The sequence below is a fragment of the Lagenorhynchus albirostris genome, chromosome 3, assembly GCF_949774975.1.
Source record: "Lagenorhynchus albirostris chromosome 3, mLagAlb1.1, whole genome shotgun sequence".
NCBI lineage: Eukaryota > Metazoa > Chordata > Mammalia > Artiodactyla > Delphinidae > Lagenorhynchus > Lagenorhynchus albirostris.
The window spans coordinates 70847905-70872133 of NC_083097.1; the positions used below are offsets into that span (position 1 = coordinate 70847905).

At 38.9% G+C, this 24229-nt stretch overlaps 1 protein-coding gene and 1 long non-coding RNA gene across 2 annotated transcripts in view; one reads left to right on the top strand and one right to left on the bottom strand.

Annotated features, from left to right (window-relative positions):
* LOC132516940 (uncharacterized) overlaps positions 1-24229 on the top strand; it is a 141101-nt gene that overhangs the window by 90535 nt on the left and 26337 nt on the right. The gene's annotated exons all lie outside the window — the stretch shown is intronic.
* On the bottom strand, positions 45-22846 carry LOC132517884 (protein RER1-like). Its single transcript, XM_060145931.1, has 3 exons — positions 22645-22846; positions 9958-10068; positions 45-894 (listed from the first exon to the last, which is right to left on the bottom strand). Exons 1-3 carry the CDS (start codon positions 22844-22846, stop codon positions 185-187), a joined length of 1023 nt encoding a protein of 340 aa, XP_060001914.1. The 3' UTR covers positions 45-184.

Below are 24229 nucleotides of genomic sequence, written 5' to 3' on the forward strand. Positions count from 1 at the left end.
AACAAATCAACACGATTCTGTTTAAATGTAAGTTTCTTCAAGAGCCTGATATCTCAGTTACAAATAATTGAAGCTCCTTTTTAAAAAGAAAATAACTCCCTTGTAATCAACTACTTTATGTGAGGAAAGAAGGCGCCATCACAGCAACTTGTGGCCGTCCAGGGCCCGCGGAGGGCGGCCGCGTCTAGCTGGCGAACGTCTTGCCCGTATCCTCCTTTCCCTTGTATGTCTTCTTGCTGTGCGTGAACAGGATGTACCGGTACTCGATCATGTGCTCTATCTGCCTCTTCATCGTGATACAGAAGAGCATGACGAAGTACATCACCAGGATGGGCCAGAACACCGGGACGTTGAATGCCTCAAAGAAGGTGCAGACCATGGCCACCAGGATGTCCTTGGTCACCGTGTGCCAGGATTTAAACTCTGGGAGCCTTCGAATAGAGGACTGGAACTCCTCATTCTGTTTGGTTGGTAACGAGGGGCCATCGTCTGAATCTTCCATTAAGGAAGGATCCGCTTTTGGAGAAAGGAAAGCTATAAGGAGATTTAGATGGTGGATTCCCAAGGCATAGGTCACAATGTACCAACCTGGCAGCAGGTAAACTCGGATCATGTAGATGAAGCTCAGGCCCAGCGTCACCACCCATCGCACAACTGTGTATGGAGTAGACTTGTCCAGCCAGGCCCGATAGACCTGTCCGAGACTTGTGAAAAATCTGTACACCACGGAAGGTTTCCCACGGACGGAATCTCCCACACTGTCACCTTCGGAGCTGCTGGCGGTCCACTGCCACCAAGCGCGGTCTCCCGAGGGCCGTGGGAAGGAGGACGCAGGTGGCGGCCATGTGGGCGCTTCGCTCGGTCCGGGAAGAGGCAGCCGAGCACCTGGAAGTTCTGTTTTTCTTTTTTAATAAATTTTATTTATTTACTTTTGGCTGTGTTGGGTTTTCGTTGCTGGGCGCGGGCTTTCACTAGTTGTGGCGAGCGGGGGCTACTCTCCGTTGCGGTGCACGGGCTTCTCACTGTGGTGGCCTCTCCTGTTGCAAAGCACAGGCTCTAGGCACGCAGGCTTCAGTAGTTGTGGCACGCAGGCTCAGTAGTTGTGGCTCGCGGGCTTAGTTGCTCCGCGGCATGTGGGATCTTCCTGGACCAGGGCTCGAACCCGTGTCCCCCGCATTGGCAGGCGGATTCTTAACCACTGTGCCACCAAGGAAGCCCCTGTTTTTCTTAATCCTTGATATATCTTATATATTGAGTAGTTCTAAGGTAGAAATTGCTGACATTATGTATCCTACTGTTTTAAACTTTTTTCCTAGAAAATATTTTATTAAAAAATATATGTTATGTCCTATCGTGAGGTTTTGAAACTTATGCATTCATGTGTAGGTATGTTCTACCTTTGTTTGATGGCATCTACTTGAAATAGGTAGAAGGTATGATTCTATTTATATAGCAGTGGTCTTTGCAACTAATGTTACACATAAGGAGGCATTAGGATATGTCATTGGGATAAGCCACTCTGACTTGTCACTAGTAAGGTGTGCCCTCCAAGTATCACAGTTTAGGAAAAAAAAAAAAAGAAGTAACAAAGGCCAAACAGTACAGTAGCACATTCATATTATAAAGCAATGATAACAATCACAGCTACAGAATATTTTACAATATAAAAGGCTTTTTTTTCTTTACATCCATCAAGTGAGGTGGGTCACACTACTATTAATCGTCATCAATATAAGTGAGAAGTTGAGGTACAAATATAGTGATTTGTCCAAGACCATTTGATCAGTAGTTAAATTCTGCAGAGCCTTGAACCTGGCTCTTTGACTCTTAGATGATGGACCATAGGTAATCTAAGAAGATGCAGAAAATGACATTAGAATCATCCAGGAGGCCTTCAGACCTTTGGATCCTTGAATGACTCACTTGAATTAACTTAAAAGAATGTGCGAGTCCTCCTCCTTTCCCCTCCCCTGTGAGCTTGTGTATTCTGGTCCTACCTCTCCCTCCCCTCCTGTGCCACCTCATATAGACAGAACCACGAACGGGGAGGAACTTGATGAAGTCTCCAGGAACAGGGCTTGACTCCATGGCTAGGCCTCCCTGCAAACGCTTCGCAGAACCTAAAAGCCTTAGCCAAATCTAGGCAATTAACCCAAAGATATTGCAAATGAAATCTCTGAAACCTGCATTCTGGCTCTAGGTTTGCCCGCCCTGGTCTCCACTGGGCAACCACTGACCAGGACATTTTAAACCAACTTTTGTGACTATCCACCTCTGGCATTTGATGCTCTCTGAACTAACTGTTTGGAAACTGAGGGAAGGAACCACCCCTGGACTTCATGGAATATTCTGCCTGTGGTATTTGGGCAGAAACAGGGTTGATAATTTTCCTGCATCATGAAAAGTCCTCTCTGAAATAATCATAGAACTATTTTATCACGAGTTTGTAACTGCTAAGCTCTGAAAAGGCCAACATGGAATTTTAGGCCACCTTTATCTTCTTCTGCCAAATTTCTCACCCTGCTGGAAGATGCCTGAAATTCCAATTTATTTCTTCAGTTTAAGATTTTGTTCCCCGTTCACATGCAAACAGAAAGATAGCAAGTTCAAATGCTGTTCATCACAACTTAGTCTGAATAGGTCTCTTCTCCCTCCCTCCCTCCCTCCTTCCTTCCTTCCTTCCTTCTTTCCTTCCTTCCTCCTTTATTTTCATGTAGCTCACATTTATTGTGCACATACTGTGTTCTAGATACAGTGCTGAATTAGCAATGTTTAAAGATAAGTGCTAAAATCCCGACACTTGTGGACTTGAATCCTTGCTTGCCACTTACAAAACTGTAGAGCCACGGAGAAGTAACTCAATCCTCAGGCACCTTTCACTTTCGCATCTTAAAATGGCAATGTTAATACTAATGCCTACCAAACAAAGTTGCTAAGACTATATAAGATAGCTTGTGAAACCTTTCCTAAAAAGTATATTTTGATAGCAAGAGAGGGGAGAACCCATGAGGGAGGACACTGGCCACTGAGACGGACAGGAAAGGGAATTAGCCAGGCCTGAGGACAAATCTCACCAATTTCATCATTTGCTTGAGAAATCTCTCATAGAAAGCTGTCTTTGGTTACTTCACCTTTGCATCTTTCCATTTCCTGGGCATAATTCATGGTAAAGCTGTGTGGTGTCACGAAAAAGCAGTGAACAAGGAAATTTGTGTTCCAGTCCTGACCCTGCACCCATCAGCATGTGATAGGCCATGTTACTTTCCCAGATGTTATCTTCCTCCTCTATAAATTGAGGGAATAAAATGAAATGTATTGCACAGAGCTCTTCCAATTCTCAAAATGATGCATGATTCTAACTTATTAAAGACTTCCTCGACCACTTAAAATACTGTTTGAATGCAAGCATTCCCAGGTCCACTACAAAAATCCTATAGACGTTATATCTCTGCATAGTGGCCAGAGAAGTACAGAGAACCACTTGAAACATTGTGGTAGAACTGAGCTGTGCTTTCTCAGAACTTCTCTGAGACCTGGGCTCAATTTGTAGGTTCTGGCAAAGCCTCCCAGAACCACAGTATTTTATCATGTTTATGGAAGGAGATACCCTTCTCCACTGAAAAAAAGCATTACACTGGCAAAAAGAAGTACTGGGTTCTACCCATGGTTTTGGCACTAATTAATTAGGCAACCTTGGGCAAAGCAAATGACTCTGGACTTCATTTTTCTTGTTTGTGAAATGAGCTAAGCGTTCTAGATAATCTTTAAGTCTCCTTGTATTGACAAAATGCTCAATTACAGTCTCAGAACTACTTGATTGACTCATGAGTTAAGAAAAAATTTCAGATTGGAAGCCTCCCCTTAATGTGTCAAAACAGGTCAAACTATAACTTTTCAATGAAAAAAATTTCTTTTGCTAGCACCACTCTTAAATGTAATCATTTATCTTTCATGAAAACGATAATTGTTGTTTTGTAGGTAGGGTGTTAAGGTCTCTAGTGTGCTTTGAATTACTTGGACCACACACACACACACACACACACACACACACACACACACACACACACACACACACAGTGCACTTATAAATAACAAGTAAATTCTCTCCCCCACAAGGATACCAAATTTAGGCTGGAGAAGCATTCCACATGCTTTTAAACATAGATCTAGTGTCTAATAGCAAAGATCCCTACCACAGTACAGAATTTTTCCTTTTCTGTTTTTCTTCATTTGCTGAGGTTTCACATATCAGGGCAAATATTGGTCCTCTTATAAGGTTTTACTCTTCTTATTCTTGATCTTGTATCTATTTGTTGGAATACCTATTTTCTTGAGTTTAAAGAACCACTGATCATTAGATTCACCATTGATTAAATAATAAGTTTCCAAAAAAAGGAAAAAAATCACAATATTAAAAGTGTACCTTGATTAAAAGTTGCTTCCTGATTTTGAAAACCATAGTTGTGAAAAATGGGTATCTTGAATCAAGGAAGTATGATCAGTCATTCAAGTAAGGAGTAGACATATTTGAACTGTTATCCAGAAGCCCCTGACTTTTCTGGGAAGCCTTTTCTAGTGGATCTTCCCTTTGAACTCTGGATATCCTGGATACTAACAGGCAACACTTCATCATATGCAATGTCTTGACATTTGTATCCCAAGCTTCTGTGATAAGTTCTTCTGATTAAATACAGTTGTATGATCCTACCCTCTGAAAACTACTGGTGGATATATTGAAACAATTGCTCAGTTTCTCATGTTACAGATCCCTAGATCTTGTTGCATTGTGCAAACAAATTTCTTTTCTCCCGCAAGAAGTAAAAGCAGAGCTCCTAGAAACAGAGCTGGGTTGCAAAATTATTGAGAGGCAAAAAATAAATTAAGAAGAGTCATGATTTTGCCAATTCACTGGCAGAAACTTATTGATACCCTGTTGGAGAAAAATAAATGCTAATGGTTATAAGTATAAAATTAAACTTTGGAATCTATGTTATCTTAGGTAGGAGGACCAGACAGTGAAACCAAAGATACATTCTGCCATTAGGACCATATTGCAGGTTTGAATTCACTGAAAAGTGCAAAATTGGCTTAATTTTATACTTGGTGGTGATTGTTCAAGTTGCTAACCAATAGCTCTATTTTTTAGCTAAAGCCAATAGCTAAATTGTCCCATGGATTCATGATACAAAAGGGAAGTTTTGTTATTCTGTTTTATTTAAATGATATGAAAATTATACTTACAAGCTACCTAGATATGTGAAAAAATTTCTGTAAAGAATTCTAGGTGTCAGTTTAACCTTTATGGGTTTCTAAAATGAATTATCAGCTATATAACAAGATTGAATTTTATACTTGTGGAAAGAGAGGCATATCTCTGGGTAGTATTTATACAACATCTCCTGTTTCCTCACCTCTACTTTGTTTCAAGTATCCCAACGTGGATATGGGTACTCTCCTTACCTCTTTTTGCAGCCTCTGTTCATTTCCTTTCTTTCCCCTGGGCCTCAAACTTTCCCTTGAGATTCATCTACAAAGCGTTACCTTTTGACAGGGTCCCAGAGGTAAAGTCTGTTGCTCTCTGTTCAAGTTGATTCAACTCCACAGATATTCACTGGATTATCATTATGGCTGGAGTGTTTTAGTAGATGCCTTTTCTTTTTCCTATCCTCTTTAAATCTGACTGCTCCTATTTTGCTAGGGACTCATTAGAAGGCCACAATTTATCTTTCAGAACTAATCTTATGTGATAATGACTTTACTCATTACCCCCGCTAGATAACTTCTGCCTTTAAATGGTGGTTGCCAATGCCTTTAAAGTTAAGTCTTGAAGTCTTAGTCACCGGGATTAAGCAAGGTCAGTTGAAGGTGCTCAGTGCTTCTCAAATTATACCATGTAGAAATTTCTCTATTCACTCAATAGGAATGAAGAGGTAGATCAGGAGCTAAAGCTGGCTTTGCTTTTATTTTTAAATATAATAAAAATCAATAAGAATGTGCTTTTAAAATGAGCTTTTTTCTATTAATAATTTTATCTTTTCTCTAGTCTTTTGAAATGATTATTTTTACCAAATGACCACAATAAACTTATCACAGATTTTTCTTTTTTTTTTTTTTTATTCGGTACGCGGGCCTCTCACTGCTGTGGCCTCTCCTGTTGCGGAGCACAGGCTCCGGACGCGCAGGCCCAGCGGCCATGGCTCACGGGCCCAGCCGCTCCGCGGCATGTGGGATCTTCCCGGACCGGGGCTCGAACCCATGTCCCCTGCATCGGCAGGCGGACTCTCAACCACTGCGCCACTAGGGAAACCCTTTACAAATTTTTCAAAAATCACCCTTGGCACAATCAAAAAGTGTCTGGAAATGTTCCAAATTAGGCTTACATTTGTATAACCATATTAATCTTCTCAAGCTGGAAACAGTATATACAGAAACATTTTTCTATAAGTATTTACCAACATGCTGTGTTGAAAATCAGATAGGGTGAAATATTGGCATTTGATTGAATTGATCTAGTTAATATATGTACTATAAAAAGTATGTCAGTCCACTTACAGGCGTTTAGTTGACACACAAATTTTAAAATTGAGAATGAGAGATTCATCAATAAGACCTGGAGAAATATAAAATACTTCTCTTTTGAACAATGTCGTCATTTAACTGATTGAAGATTTGTTTAAGGGGAAGAGCTTGAAGAATTCTCTTCCATGCATGAAGTGAGCTGATTGTTTGTTTCAACTGCTACTCTTAAAAAAGACTAGCTAGATAACCCAACAGTTCTTTTTCTAAATCATGAATTATTGTATAGATTTGTAAAGTCTAAAATAATACAACTGCTCTCAGAAATCCCAGTGTCTTGCTGTTTAGTGTTCAAACAACAAATGAGACAACGAGAGCTGATTTGTTTTTATTTATTTTCAAAAAGTACCTGGGGAAATCACTGACTTTGTTCGTAAAATTGTTTACCTGTTTTTAAAATTAAATCTGAATTCCTATAGATGGATTTCTTCTCTGAACATAAATATTGCTTATAGCTTGCCCTTAAAAATGATATAAAATATTTTTATAGGCAAAGAAGCAAGTAAGCTGAAAGGAAGCCCCAGAAAACTTATCAAAGCATTTTCCTTTCATTGTGAGAACTGAGTTTACCTTACAATTGCCTCAGTAAATCCTTGAAGATTTTCCTAAATCAACATGGTTATGAGTTGTCTTGCTGAGAATAATAACACTTTTTAGTACCCTTATTTTTTTTAAGTCCCTTTACATTTTGTGAGAAATCTTAACTTCTTGGTAAAAGATATATATTTTCATTAGAATAAAAATGGGACTTTCAGATGCCTGTCATTTTCTAAAATGCTTTGAAGTTTGAATTTTTTATGTGTATCAAGAGAGTAACTCTCTCTGAATAGAGTGTACTAATGATAAATTTAGGATTTCAAGAATCAACCTACATTACAGTTACAAAAACTATACCTGCTATTGACATCACAGTCTGCTTTTGTGCAAATTTCATTTGTGACAACTATTTATTATGCTTATCAAACGGCAGGAAAAAGCTCCAACACTGAAATTTTAAAACTAGAGACAGGCACTGAATATAGATGGGCATTGGACCAATCAGATAATGTGATAAGATAGTGCCAAGAGGTCAGAGCAGTTGTAGAAAATGAAAGGAAGTTAAAGTATTCATGGCTATTCAGCAGCTCATTTTTTAAGAGTGCTATATTTCTGTGGGAAGCTTGAGAAAAGGGCAAGGTAGGCAGAATTCCAAGATGGCCACCAAGATCCCCCTCCCTGTTTTGTGTTAATCCCCTCCAACTTGAGTAGGAAGGAGACTTGGGAAAAAGATGTATGTTACTCTGATGAGTATGTTACATTATAGGGCAGAAGGGATTATGCAGATGTAGTTAAGGTCACTAATTATTTCACTTTGACCTAATCAAGAGGGAGATAGATAATCCTGGATGAACCTGACCTACTCAGGTGAGCTTCTAAAAGAGGTAAGAGAGATTTGAAGCATTAGATTCTCCTGCTAAGCTTGAAGAAGTAAGCTTTCTATGTGGTGAGAGGGTCTGTGGAGGAGGCTACAGGGCCAGGATGCGAGGGTAGCCGCTAGAAACCGAGAATAGTCCCTAAAAGCCAGCAAGAAAATAGGGTTGTTGGTCATACAACCACAAGAAAACAAATTATACTATCAGTTAGTGAGTTTGGAAGAGGACTCTAGAGTCACAGATGTGATTATAGCGCCTGCCAACACCTCGAGTTTTGCCAGGTGACACCTGAGCACAGGACCCAGCCAACTCCAGTTCAACCTCCTGAGTTAGGAGAACAGTGAGGTAATGAATTTGTATTGTTTTAGGCTACTAAATTTGTGGTAATCTTTCATGTAACACTAGAAAACGAATATAGTTAAGAATGAAGCTTTTAAGCTTCACTTAAAAGTTTAGAAGAGCTCTCAGCATGGCAGTGGTGGGCCAGAGTTGAGAATCTCACTGAGATGGGATGTAAGCCTTCCAGTTGGCCAGTCCTGTCTCTCCTGATGTCCACCTGACACTGAGATGGAGTATCATCTGCAATCATTGCTCTACTGTTATTCTCACAGAATGTTACAAATGTTATTCTTAACCATTTTTTTTTTTTCTGAACTCACTTCTCTATCAAAGTGGAAAATGAAAGACGGAGCTCCGAGGGCTCCTTGTTTCTCAAGCCCTATCTGCTCTCTTCATTTTTGAACTTGTTGGCATTTGCGATTGTGACCCCTGGAGATTAAAGCAATAATTGATTGAAAGCACCTTGTATAACCCAGACCAGATGCTTAGCAAATGTTAGTTTCCTTCCATCCGGGCTTTCTGGTAGTTGTTTTGAAACGTTTGGACACAGAATAAAGTGACTGTAATACTCCTGGTGATTGTAAGTGGACTACCACAACAAAATGTTGGAATCAAGCAGGAAAGACTAAGATTAGATTTCGAGTAAGGTCGAGAATATAAAGAGGGAAGACAGTATGATAACCATGTAGGTGACCCCAATTTTTCCTTTCCATCTCTACTAAAATCAATGAAATTTCTCCCCAGAGCCAGGAAGGGGAGAATATCATCCCCTGTTGCAGTGTCCGCTTTCAGTTGCCTATATATTCCTGGCCTCTGGGTGAGGTTAACTGTGCAAAGGAAAGTCACACTTTCAGAACAGTTAGATATTTTTTCTTGCTAAACTACACTGAAGACACTAATTCCGTTTTTTCCCTGGCTATAGATGGGTGAATTAGCAAGAAACCACCCCTGCATTGTCTTCTAGTCTTCAAATGAAGCCTAATTAAAGAAATATATAGTTTTTATTGAGCTGCAAGAAAAAGGGACATGGGGCACAATTAAGTTTGCATCAATAATTAAAGCCATAAAATTATTAATGTAGCAAATATTACACATTAGTAAGAAATATATTTTGTCACCAACTGCTGCATAAAATCCCTCTTTCATAATCTATAATCCAAAAGGAGAAATAGAGAAGGAATATAGAAAAAACATTAGGCTTCAGCGTCAAGTTTATTGCTGCTGCAAGGAAGATGTTTGCCGTATTTCAACACTACCATTTCTAAGATTCAATTGTTCTGAATCGATTTTTAAAAAGTGAGAAAAAGATATAATTGTGATAATAATAGCTTGTATGTAACATGAAGTTTTATTAGGGTAATGGAAATATTTATCAATCTTCCCAATATTTTCCTCTGATAAGGACTACAAGTTCAATACGCAGAGAGGGAAGGGTCTTCTTCTTGCCTTTGCTCCGTGTCTCTTGTCCGGCTGAACTTGAATCTTTCTGCTCCCACCCTCTTTGGAGAGAGAGGGTTGGTGTCAAAGCCAGCTTTCTGATGCATGGATCACCTATTGAGAAAACTCTTTCTTTTAGTCATTAAATGTCCACTGGAAAGCGTTAAGGAATGAGTTTGTATCTCCTCCCCACCCCCAGGCATCCCATCCTGTACTTCTTCTAGGAAAGCCCTATCATCTGCTTCTGCAATCAGCTGTTTCCCTGCATGTATCCCATAAGCGTACATATCATAGGCGCCAATACCTATTTAAGGAGTAAATGAATGAGGTAGCACGGAGTTGTTTTGTTCAAATCAAGATTAAGATTGCATGATTTATAAGCATCTCCATCAGGTTCCATTAGTAAATATAATTTTCAAAAAGTTAATACCTACTATGAACAAGTTGTTGGTGATACAAGGTAAAGGAGGTTAAGTTTTCTCTCTTATAATCCAAGAGGGAAAAGATAATGCATAAGTAGACTGTACAGACTGCCACTAACAAAATGAAATGGGGGTTTCAAAAGTGGAAAATGAATATGTAATTTGAAGACTTAGGAAGGCTTCATGGAGAAAGTGACCGTTAGGATGTGTGGTAATGAATGGAAGAGATTTAAAAAGGGCGAAAAATTCTGGGTAGCCGAGTGATTAGATGTGCAAAGAAAGAGCATGAGCAAACAGAGGGAAAGTTCAGCACGTGTTTGGGGATAGCTTGTGTTTCCACTTGGCTGAAGCAGTTCCCAAGCAAGACTTGAGAAATGAAGCTTTCAGAGGTGGATTAGAGCTCTGTTGAGGTGGGCTTTGAGTGATAGCCCTGGGAGGTTAATGATCAAGCTCTGTGTATCATCACTCTATACAGAATGTTCTGTGTTTTCACAGTTGGCACTATGTTCATTTAGTTTTGTGCCCTGTTTAAGTGAATTGCAGTCTCATTGGTGACTAGTTCTTCTTGATTGGGTTCTCTGGCTCCGATTTCTTTTGTGTCTTTCATGGTTCTTTGCTTATGGTAAATGGTAAGTATCAATGCAGTATCCACTGATTTTTTTTTTTATTTGATTACTGAATTGTTTGGCTGATCAACTCCAAGGTATCGATGTTTTAGAAACCATCTTGATTTTCTCAAGAGCATTGGGGAGTCAGTATGCCCATTTTACATTGGATCAAAACAAGGTGCAGAGGTTAAGATATTTGCTTACTTTCTTCCAATGAGACCAGAACCCACATATGCTGGTTTCAGATCCTGGGCTCTTTCCTTCGTACCACATTGTTGTAATTTCTAGAACATGGAAGCTTTAACGCTTTGTAAGATGTTAAAGGAAGGAAAAAAGATGCATTTCTGGGGTAAGAGAGAAGTCAAAGAGTAGTCCTCTTCCTACACTGAACCAAATTTCACTTGTGCTCAGTGGGACCCAGTTAATCTTTCTCACAAATTTTAATTTTGCCTACAATTTTTTATGTCTCATTTCATCCAGGATTCGCAGGCAAAAATATATTAGAAGTCTTTTTATTCAAGCAATACTGGGCCATCGTAATAACAGCTATTATTTACCAAGCACTTACTGTATGCTAGTCACTGTATAGCTGCTTTACACATATTACCTTTATTCCTACTGGAATTCTGTGAGCCCATTTTACAGAGGAGTGATTGAACTAACTTCCAAATCTAGCTCTGCCTTCAGATTCTGAGATCTATCCTCCTGTCTCTAAAACTACTGGTTTCTAACCAGGAATATGCTTAGTGGGTCTATTCTGCTATTTCTTTCTGAATACATGATTCAGGTCAAGCTCTAGCCCTAGGCAAGAAGTCTTCTTCAAAAGTAGTTCCATTTGTTGCCTGATTCTAGTCTAACTACTTAGAAGCTATTAAGAGACAACAATGTAAGGTATGTTTTATTATCTTGAAGGGACTTATACTTCAGTTAAATCAATCAAATACAAAAACAGAGGGATGACAAGTCAATGGTACATATACATCAAAAACTATGCATTCTAGAAGGCTGGTAGAGGGAGAAAGGAGATGAGGGTAGAGTTCAGCCCTGAAAATTGGGTAAAATGTGAATAGAAAGAAGAAATGTATACTTGGTGGGGGTGATAGAAAGCACCATGAGAAAAGGTGCTGGCTTTTGAATGTGTTTGTTTATTAAAATGCTTCCCATTCATCTCTGAATTCTCTCTTGGTTCTTCCTAATGACCTATCACAAAACTATTTTTGAGCCACTTCACATGGCCATGGTATGGAAAATTGTATGGTCAGAGTAAGACTTAGAAGCATTTAAATGCACTTTAACGTCAGAAATCAAGCAAAGCACGAATAAGCCTAAAGGTAAAAGTGATAGGTACGGGCAATGCAAGGAAGGACTTTCTCCAGATAGTCATTATAACCTAAAACACTAACCTCCATCTGGTTTGGACTACTAATTTAATATGTGGGTGGAGGTGTGAAATTTAAAATCTTTTGAAGAGAGTAGGGCAGTATTTAACCTCAAGAGAGTGTGATTTCTGTTGCATAATTTGAAAAAAAAATGTGGTAACAAATGTGGTAACACCACAAACACATACATCACCTCTGATTCGAATGTTGCTTGATGATATTATCATGGATTTTTTTTCTGCCCTGTTACAGATATCTAATGCTAATCACCTGCGATAAATCTGCTATGAAAGTGTTGAATTGCTTCAAAAATTTTCGCTTCTATCAGCTGGTTTTCTATAAGGCAGCGGAGCATCCAGAGACATTAGACTCACCAATCCTGAAAAACCCCACCCTGCCCCCTTTTCTTAGCTGCTTGTATATTGTGCCTCTGAATCCTTTCTACTAATTTGTCCTACATTATTTACTTCAGCATTTAAAGCAATGCCAGCAGGGTTAGGATTTCAACTTATTGTTCATTCAGGGTTGAGAACCATTGATTTAGAGTCTTCGTATTCAAAAAGATGGATGTAGTGGGTTTTAGTCATAATATAAATATCATAATGGAAAAGCTCATCAGGTTGAACTAGGCTCAACCCTTTTAGGGAGAACGAGAGATGTCCCCAGTGGGATACCAATTCTGTGCTAAAAGGTAGAAGGCTTTCAGGAACTTGCCTAAAGACTTTTAAGAAATTAGAACTTGAGTCTTCTGTCTCCAAATCCTGTGTCCTTTCTACTAGGTTATTTAATATCTGTAATTGTGTATGATTTGCTCAAATATCACAGCCTTGGGAGAGGTTTTCTTTGACTGTTCAATCGAAAATAATCTTGCTCTAGCAAATTACCCTGTTTCATATTATTTTTTCATAATAATACACTATTTGAAATCATAGAAAGGAGTTCCATGGGCGCAGGGACCTTCGCCATCTTGTTCACTGCCACATCTCCAGCATCTAGAACAGTGATTTGTATACAGTTGTTGAATGAATGAATCAGTGAGAATTTTGCATTCCTACAAATATGTCAATTTCATCATGTGCCCCATGTCTAGATAGAGGTGGAACAAGGACACTTTTAATAGGATAGGAGGTTTCTCAGAGCAGCAGCTGCATTTGAGGCAGAAAATCAATTTCTACACTGGATGACATTTTCAAAAGAGGTGTATCTGGTAGCATGGAATCTTCTATCTGACAGGGCTTATGTCAAAATACTAGGATGTCTAGATGAGTGGCCCACATTCTGTAGAGAGGGTGTGCCATTCAAAGATGCCCTGAACTGTGCATGCAGTTTAGCCCTTGTTCTAACAGACTTTCTGGCTGCACAAATAAGAGAGTGACAGCGACTTTGTGAGTATACTTACGTTCAGCAAGAAAGTTTGCATGCAAATGCAAATATGCACAGACATTTTATAAGCTTTGTGGGGAACAAATCTGGGATGCAGATTCCCCAAGTTAGCTAGTATTTGTAATATTTTTGGTAATAGGGTGGAGGGTACCTGTCTGATATGTTCTCAAATATTTAAAACACAGCCATTGTTTAAGACTTGAAATTCACAATAAGATGGAGACAATATCAGGAAAAGTGTAGACTATTTATCACAATTTATACAAAGCATGTTAAGTAAATGAACCCAACCAGTTGTCATGTACACACCACTGTGCTAAGGAATGCTTCTCCTCCTGGTATTTGTTAGTGAGGAAAATCATTACCAAAGCGATTCAGCTAATTCATTCCCATGTTTGGAATTAAGCATTTTTAACAGTTATCTACTTCCCATTGTCTGCCTGGGACAAGCCTTGTCTTGTCAGTAAAGTACTTAGCTCTCTGCTGCCAGGATTGAGATAGGGTCATCAGAATCCTCTTGTAAACTCAGGAAGATAAAGACAGGGAAGCTGGCTCCTGCCCAGGAATCAGGTTGGTGGGGGGTTGGAGGGGCTGGGAGCTGGGGGTCATGGAGGAGGGAGTGGGGAGAACAAAAGGGCAGATTTGTAGGCAGAATGAGGCAACTGCTTACTTTGTGCCATTCAGCATCCTAGGAAGTATTTGTATTTCTTTCATTCCGCTTCTTCCTCTCCCACTTCTCATGCAAACACACACACACACACACACACACACACACACACACACACACACACACACACTCCTTCTTTAGTAAGGAGACATGGCTTTTATTTTATAACTAGAGAAGAGGCAGTACTGCAGGTAGAAGAAAATTATTGATTAATGTTCTCATGCATTTGGAAATAACTTTTAATAGGTCTTTTCCTGAGCTGGAAAAAGAAGGTGGCTATAAATTTGGGGCTTCTACTATGTACCTGGTTTTATCTTACAAGAATTAAATACACTTTCAAAATTTCATTTAATGTAAAACTTAGATGAGACTTTGGTAGGAGGAAGATCTTAGGCTCTTAAAATTAGGTAAGCAATAGGAAACCTTCCTAAATGGGAAGCCAGCTATTTTGCAGACAAGTGTGTCCACTTCAGAATTTTCCTTGCAGCTGGATTTTTTAAAAAAATGGGAACACAGGATTAAAAAGGGTATGGGTTTTTATCCTTGACTCCCAAGAAAGTTTACAGTTTAAAAACATTTTAAAAGCTGAAACTGATAAAAATAAGCTAAAGTAATGAGAAGGCCATCAATGAGTTGACTATTGCAATTATAAATTAATAGAGGCGGCTCCTTTTGACCTGCCCCAGATGTCATGTCAATTGATTAAATGTTCTGAGACAATGAAATGGAAAAAGACAACTTTATTATAATGCTTCAGGCAGGGAATATTTTTATTTTGCTATTAGGAGCACATCCACATGTCAGTGACCAATTCCATTTGGAAAAAAGACACTTTGGGGGATATGTACGATTAGAAAAAATCTCCAAGGTGAATCTTAGGTCTGAACTAACCACCTCTGTTATTTTTAGTTGACATTAGGAATCATAAAAGATAGGATTTTAAGCTTTATTTTGACTCAGGGCAGAAGAATTGTTGGTTCCATCTCTCCTAGGTATCATGGGCTGGCAAGGCCCTGCTGGGCTGGGAAACTCAGCAGACATGGCCAGGGGCATGGCCTGAATTGGGGTCTCTGCATGGCCTGCACTGGGGTCCCTGCATGTCTATGACAGGGACTACATCGGCAAAGGTGTCAAGGAACTAACAGATTTTCAGCTGTATTCTCCTACTAGCCATTCAGAGTGAGCTGAGGATGCTATCTTTTTGTGGGCGATGTGACAGCTATGGGTTTGACTTCTGAGACATCTGTTTGAGCCTCAGCTTCTCTGTAGTGATAGGGTGAATCTGAGAGGAAAAGAGATCATTTCCCTTTTTTTTCTACTAGAAAAATGTCTTGCTGTAAAAAATAAGAGAACCTATCTTTATAACTTCTCAATAGGAGATGAGAAACCCTGGTTGAAAGAGAGGTATATTTGATATTTGGGAATCGTTGATAAACTAAGATTGACCATGTGCCCGTAATTTGAGCAGCTATACAAAAACTGGTTGTCTGGCAGGCAGAACTAAATCCCTAATCATTTGAAAAATGGTCTGTTGAGTGGACCCACAGACACATAATCTCACATCTCCTAGCCTCTTAGGCCAGGAAGCTGTTACTTATGGGGGCCTAAACACCTTTGCAAGGGGCCCTGGCTCTGTCCCTTCAAGAAACAGGCAGCAGTTCCTTTGTGTCCCCAGAGACCTTGATTAATGTAATATTTAGCACATCTGTTTCAGGTCAAACAATCATATTTCTCTGACCTTCTCCCCTGGATTTCTATTCTAGTCATTTCTTATTTTTACTGTTTTCGCTATCACCTTTTTTTATTGTAACATGTCCCTTTTAAAATGCGGAACATCTAAACGGAGCATAGTGTTTAAAAATACTTATAATGCTGGTCATAAGAAAGAAGTAGAGAAAGTCATGACTTTTGACTCTTCAGCTTTTTAAAATACACACTTATTCACTGTCAATTTCAGTGACCAAATTTATTGCTGATTCATACAACTTGAATGATTTATTCTCGCTTACATTAACAGGCTCTGGAAACCAAGAATATCATTCAGTTACAAATGCAATATGTCCCAGGCATTGTGTTCAACTCCAGAGTGAGAAAATGGTGGTCCTCACTGTCCTGGAGCTCATGGTCAATGAGGGGATGGAATGCTAATTAGGCAGTAGTGTTTGTCACAACCCAGCAGTATTTGTTTTTGTGGTAAGAGGAAGAATAGGATGGTAAGAAGGCATATAAAAGGGATACCAGTAGTCAGGGGAGCCTTCCTGGAGGAAGTGTTATGTAATTTGAGGACTTCAGGAATCCCTCTGTAGATCAATGGATAAATGAAATGTAGCTGATCTGATGGCACTATATATACAGTCACCCAGTTCTGTCCACCCAGTGTGCTGTATTTTGCTATAACTTTAAAACAGAAACAGCAGTAAGACACCAAGTGGGAAGAGACAATATGATTTCCTGGGTCTCACCTACTTTAAATTCTGTTCTTTAAGAAATTACATTTGGATATTAGCTTTTTTATCTTATTTGTAATTTTGAAAAGTATTACTCTTTCAAAACTCATTACAATAGCTGCATTGTTCTTTTAGGGATAAATCAGTTTCTTTTCAACAAATACTTAGGATGGTTAATAAACAATTTGCTATTTTTTTATTCTCATTTGTGCTAGTATGAAGAATCCTTAGGAGATCTTTGAAAAATTATTTTTATCTAGAGATAACAATGCAGAAGAGTAAATTGTTTGGCAAAGAATATGAAGCATATGGGCAGAGATACAAGAATTTACTGCATTTATAAGTCTCATTATGACTCTATAAAATGCAGCATCATTTGTCAGTAAATCAAAGCTTATAAAAGTAGCAATTGTGAATGCAGTTGGTTGTAGTATCAAGAGAATGAGGATTAGAAGTGTAGCTGAGATTCCTTTTATGATAAATTATCTAGCTCCTGGCTACCGTGTATGAGCTCTATTAACTGCCTATAAATTGTTCATCATAAAATCTAGTTCATTCTTGTTAATTAGGCCAAGGCTTTTATGAAGATTTTTCCTCTTCTCTCTGAAAGTCTAGGCTGACAGGAGAGTAGCTACACCAGAATACTGAGGAAGAAAGGGACCCTCTGCTAGGTATAATGCTGTGTTCTTTAAAAACTAATAATTAAAAGAGAAATTCCTGAATTAAAATTACTTTGGCTTCTTACTAGTGAAAATGGAATCATTCTTTGTAGCCACAGAAGGTTAAATACAGCCAAAATAATTGCATCTTCCAACTTTAAATTCTCTCAATCAATAATGCAAGAAAGGAAGAGTGTATGTATAACAAAGACTGGATATACCCATTATAAATGATTAATACCAAGCAAGTTCCAGGAAAACAAATAGACATAACAAATGTTTCTGGCATATCATTCCACGTCATTTTATTATGCATTTTTTCCCATGAAACTGAACTTTTATGCAGAATTATCTTGGAGGAAATCTTGTATTTGTTACTCATCTCCAATTTTTTTTCTGTTGTGTTTTGCTTTTCATGGTGCTCACATAAGTGATCAACTGGCAGTGAATGTTATGTTTATATTATCTCATATTTTGCATTGCTAACTGGGTCCCTTGATACCATTTAAGGTGCATCCCTAATCAGTTCTCGCATTTCACACTTCCCTTGCAATCTCTGGATTTTATGAAGAGTAGACACGCCATGCCCCAGTTCTGGACGTCAAAGTGGTTGTGACTTCAGGAAGTCCCAATAGTCAGAGCCACAGTCTGAGTCAAGCCGTGTGATTGCTCCCCTGAGATGCAGTTAGCAAGCCTCTCTGACAGAGGCCAGAGGCAAGGAACAGTCAAAGACTAGAAAAGTCAAGTCTGTTTGCACACTCTCCTGTGCTTAATACCCATTATGGTGCAATTAAGAATGGTCAGAAGCACTATTATATTTGGAAACCCCAAATAACAGCCTAACTTGAGGGGAAATAGGAAAATCAGTTCAAAGCAAGGAAAAGTAGTTCTTAAATATTTTTTTTTTGTTTTAAATGGGATTTTTGCTTAAGCTACTTCTCATTTAACTTTGTAAATGCTAATTAGCTAACAGTGAAAGAAATTGTAGGACTGTTAGGTAAACTGTGTTTCATTTCTAAGATCTTATGGACACTTAGGGTTTGTCTCACGCCTTTGCACTTCACAGGACCCTACTTTCTATTCTTCCTGGTCCAGCTTCTGGGTAATATTTCTGGCTCCACAAGACTACAGTGCAGATAAGAGCTCATCTAAGTTCATTCTAAATTAGATGGTTAGGAAGACAATGTAGTTCCTCGCACTGAGTAATAGTAGGGGCTCTGCAGGGGGCTTACTTGGATGGACTGTGGTTTGAATCAGTTAACTTTAACGCTATGGCTATAGTAATGCCCTAGAGGTCTTACCAATGAATACCTTGGGGGCAATAAATTGCAACAGGCTTAAACATAATTATAGAGAGACTTCTTAAGCTTTGGCTAGTTCGGTTTTAATTGAAAGAAATTATTTTTCCCTTGAAAGACTAAAAAGAAAAGCCTTTAGAACATGATATTTATTTCAACAAATTGTTGTAAAGAATCTCTTATTTAAAAACAAACAAAAAACTGTTCACTTTTTATTATCATCATCACCATCATTATTTTTATTATAATCAAATATTGAATTATAATGCATGGACAGTGGTCCCAGTTTTCCCCAAATAATTGGGCTCTTTTCTGAACATCTTTTCAAGCTTTGAATAGATAAATAGAAATGAATAAATATCAGATTTGGGTGTAGAAATCTTACTCTTATGGACTGAATGTTTGTGTCGCTCCACCAACCCCGCAAATTCATATGTTGAAGTCCTAACCCCCAATGCGATGGTAGTAGGAGGTATTATTAGGGGTTTTTGGGAGGTGATTTGGTTGAGATGAAGTCATGAGGGTGGAGCCCCTGTGATGGGATTAGTGTCCTTATAACTGGAGGAAGAGACATTAGAGCTTCCTGTCTCCACCATGTGAGGATACAGCAAGATGGTCGACTTCTGCAAGCCAGGAAGAAGACCTTTGCCAAGAGTTTAATCTGTGGGCACCTTGATCTTGGACTTCCTAGCCTCCAGAACTGTGAAAAATAAATGTCTTTGTTTAACCCACCCAGTCTATGGTATTTTTTTGTTATAGCAGCCTGAGCTGACTAATACTCTTAGCTTATGGCAAAATTTCTCCCAGCCATAAGGACCAATATGTAGCAATGGTGAAAGCATGCAAAGAAGTGCCTGGGCCGATAGGGGAAGAGGAATCGTGGTGAAGGCACAAGTAGAGTTTAGGAAATCATCCCCCAAATAGCCCATGCCACTTAGGCTGTTTTTTTTTTTTTTTTTTTTTGATGAGAACTAGTCAGATGGTTCCACCTAAATGCAAGGGGGCTGGGAAATGGAGTTTCTGGCAGCATAGGCACTTTCCAGTAACAACTCTACACTATGGAGAGGAGCACATGTCTTTGGCGGACAGCTGATGGTCTGCGACACCACATTTTGTATGTTACTTTAAGCTTAGAAGATGCTTTTTACAGCTATTTACTCTTTGAATTTTAAGGCCATTTTAGTTACAAGCAAAGTTTTTTAATGCCTGCACATTTGATCAGTTCAGTTGACTGGCCAATTAACTGAGTGAAGTCAATCCACTTCGTTGTCTGACTGAATTTCCAATTGTTTGGCTGAATGGAATGGTTACTTTGGCATAAAGTTTGTGCAGTAGTCCTATATAGATATAATCACACTGCAGCTGGTGTAAAATTTGTCTTTGTCACTACATTTATTTTTCTAGACACTGTCACCTTCCCTAATTTCCTTTCCCAAGTTCTTTTTAGAATGCTCCATTGTCCTAGCTTATTCAGAAGAGTGCTTCTTTCAGAGCTTAGCTGAGAGTATACAGACCAAGTTTGTCTCAGTATTTTCAACACAATCTAGTTTATATGTTTTATTTTTGCTGTCAATACCCAATGGGGTCAATCCTACAGACATCTTGTTTTTGAAAAAAAAAAGTCTCTTGTAGTACTGTGTTGATGGTCAGACTATTAGTTATATTGAAAAGATATCTTAAAAACCAGAGCACGTTACTGCAGATTTTTAAGGGAAATTTTTTATTTTATCTCTACTTTACTTCTTAGGCTTTCAATCTGTATTTTTCTATCTTTGACTTTAGGGTGTTATCTCAGGCTTACATTAATGCCTAGGAATATGATTTTATAAAGCCAGCCTCAACGTGGCAAAAGTCTCTACAGTTGGAGAAATTTGGAGTCAAACACTTAACATCGATTATACACATATTTAATTCAATAAAATGATCCATTGACAAATTGTGAGTGCCTTTTCTAAGCCCTATGAAGGCTGCACATAGAAATGAGTGGTTGCCTCCAAGGAACTTACACTCTGGGACTTAATCACAGCACCTGGTACAGAAGAATTTGGTGGAGAGGACGGGACATGCGGAAAAAAGTGTTAACTAGTAACCAAAGATAGCCCACGATAAAAGCCTAATGAGTATTGTGAGAGATCAGTTCTCCGGATGATCAGCAGAGAGAGGGAATCATCATGGTCTAGAGCAACTGGGAAGAGAACACAGCGTGAGCCTTTAGGATGGATGTAAAGGGAGGATGTTGTTCAGATAAACTGAGAAGTGAGGCAGCCGTCTCAAAAAGGGATACGTGTAAACGAAATTGCAGCCCCTGGAATCCATACAATGTTTTTAAGTAACAGCGAATAGATTTTTCTACAGGGAACTGAGGGTTAGTGAATGAAAATAGCAGCTTAAATGTTGGAAAGATAGGTTGCTATCAGATTGTGGAGAGCTCTAAATGTCAGTTTGATAAGTGTGGCCTTTATTTTATATTCAGTTGGGAACCATTGGAGATTTGGGGATGATCTATTTATTGACAGCAACCTGGAGCCTAAATTTGTCCCTAGCTTCAGATTTATCTCCCAAGTCCGGATTTCGAAAGTTATTACAATTTAAAGCACAGTGATGTTGGTCACTCCCTGGACTCCACCTCCCGTTTCACCTCCAACACACAGAGTGAGGAAGAAATAAGCTGCCACAGGGACACTGCTTTCTCTACTTTATCAAGACAGAGTGATGTACATTCATTCACTTTTTCTTTTGAGGCATCTGTCTAAGAAGAAGCTGTGTCCTATTACAAAATTGAGTCTGAGAGGTGTGAGGAGTATACCTGTATCTCTCCTTTGAACTTTGGAGGAGATTGTTTACTGTTAACATAAAAATAAGACTCCTCACAAGTCGTTAGCATTTAAGCAGAATGACCTACACGTTGTGAGGTACTCTGCCTCTTGGACAAATATAGAAAGAATTGATTGTGGCATAGCCCTTGACTACAGAGCATCAATGAATAACCACCTGCATAGCTTTTTATACTTCTGAGTTTTGTATGTCATGGTTTGCAGTTGCGACCATGTGGCAAATGCAACAAGTTGACCATACTAGTACCGAGTTTATCTACACCATCTGCTGTCGTATTGACATCTGCTTCCTTCAACATAGCACCCTCCTTTTTCTTAGATATGTTCTGTTATTTCTTCTTTTCCTTCTTTATTTCAAGTCATATTCACTGATATCTGTACCATTTCATGATATCAAGAAAGGAGGCTTTCAGTGAGGGAGTAGAGGAAGACAGGGACAGACAAGTGGTCAAAGGGCTCAGTAGGAAAAAAGTCATAATTCCTGGGCCCTGAAAACCATGTAAAAAGGTGAGAAAGTATCTGGAGGAAGCATGAGAGAGAAGTGAGGGTTTAATTTGGGATTAACAAAAGCACCAGAAATAGCTGAGAGGAGACAGGAGAATAAGGACCATGGGTGTACGGGGTGATGGCAGAGCATCTCACAGAGATTAAGGTGGAATTAATCTGTTCATTGGAAAGATACTTCAAATTTTTGACAACACATTCCAACAGCAGTAACTCCAAGTAGGCTTCTGAAATCAGGGATCAACAGGTGAAGGCTTCCTTTAACTCTATTTTTAAAATACAGTCAAGATTAACTTGTACAAGCCACTTTTTTTTTTTTTGGTGTTTTAGTTTATTTCCAATACACCGTTCCACTTCATTTTTTCACTTATCCTCACAAGGTAGCTGTGAGTTAGCTTAGCATCATCAGGCAAATCTCCTGGCTCCCAACTCTTAGCTAATTCTGTTAGAAAATACTGACTTTAATTGTGTATAGAAGGTGAAAATTTTTTCTATTAAACAGTCACCAGATTTTTAGAACGAAAGCTAAATTTCAGGAAGCGCTTGGAATTCCAAAGAATAGAAAGGTATAGAAAAGAGCAAGTGTGTATTCAGTCTGAATCAACAGAATTCACCTGGGCATTATTTGAGTTTTTGGCCCCTGAAGCCGTGGGTCAATGGTACAAAAATAGACACTCACCTCTGACAAAGAAAAGCATGGATGCTGGCATGGGAGGACATAGCTCCTTTTCTTTCAATCCCAGATCAAATTTAAACCTGCGATTTTGGAGCTTACTCATCAGAGGAGAAATATCATGAGCTATTTGCTCTCTCTGCTGTAACACAGCTCTGGCAAGCCTGGAAGTTATGTTGAGATCGTCAAATCTATAGTCAAGGACCATCTTTGTGAATCATGAAACCATATGCCACTGGTTGTCTGAATCGAAGGAAAAAAAAAACAAAAAACCCAACAACAAAAACAAAAAACCCAGCTCTACACCAAGGAAATCAGTAATGTGATCAAACAGTGCCAGGGCCCTTTGACCATCTTACACCTTCTCAAGCTATACATTTAAAAAAAAAAAAAAATCTTTGCTACTGCCTGAACCATGTAAAATACCAGAACTCCTGTAGTGTTAACAAGGAATAAAGATCTTGCACCAGATGGTGCCTCTTGTCTCCATCTATCTCTAGCCCAAACAATCTGCCAGAGTTTTGAAGAAAAATGCAATGTGATCATGTTGCAAAGTATATGAAGAAACAGTATGAAAAGTAATCTGGCTCAAGCAATGGAACCCAGAAGGAAGGGGATTATTATGACTCTTTGAGCCTAGGAATCAGGGTACTGCTAGCTCTGCATTTTAGTCCATAATACAAATGGTATGCCCAGGCACAGCTGGAGGGTGAGCATCGCACCTGAGATATCTCTGTATCTCTGCAACATATTGATATCAGTCAATATGGTTGAAATTTCAGGAATTCATCTAGATATTTTGTTTCTATAAAACAGAATAAGCTGTTTGATGACTTTTAAAAAACTAACAAGCTAGGAAGGGAGAGTTCACAGGAGAACTTATTATTTAATGTTTATTTCTGTATTTGCCCTGCAGTTTTGAATTTGGCCATCTTGGTGATGAGATCTTGGGTACAGTTTGTGCATCTCCTTTGCAGAACATTCTTAAAAATGTTTAAAATAAGCTTGGATAGTTTTTTATTTTTTGGTTTTTTTTTGGTTATTTCTCTGCTGCTCCATATGACTTTTGTGGCCACAATATTTTCAGGTATCTTCCTGCCCTCTCGTACTTTGATCGTGGTATTGTTACCTCTTTGCCATAAGATCTTTGATCTTTTATTATCTTTAGATTTTATCTAACACCTATAGAATTCTAAACTGTTTTATGATCAGAGATTATTTAATGGGAAAGAAAATAGCTTTTCAGGTCTTTTCTAGGTCTTTTCAAACTCATTTGAACACATAACTTTTTTTTTAAATAAATTTATTTATTTTATTTATTTATTTTTGGCTGCGTTGAGTCTTCGTTGCTGCACATGAGTTTTCTCTAGTTGCGGTGAGTGGGGGCTGCTCTTCCTTGCGGTTCACGGGTTTCTCACTGCAGTGGCTTCTCTTGTTGCGGAGCATGGGCTCTAGGCACGCAGGCTTCAGTAGTTATGGCTTGCGGGCTCTAGAGCGCAGGCTCGGTAGTTGTGGCACACGGGCTTAGTTGCTGCGCAGCATGTGGCATCTTCCCAGTCCAGGGCTCGAACCTGTGTCCCCTGAATTGGCA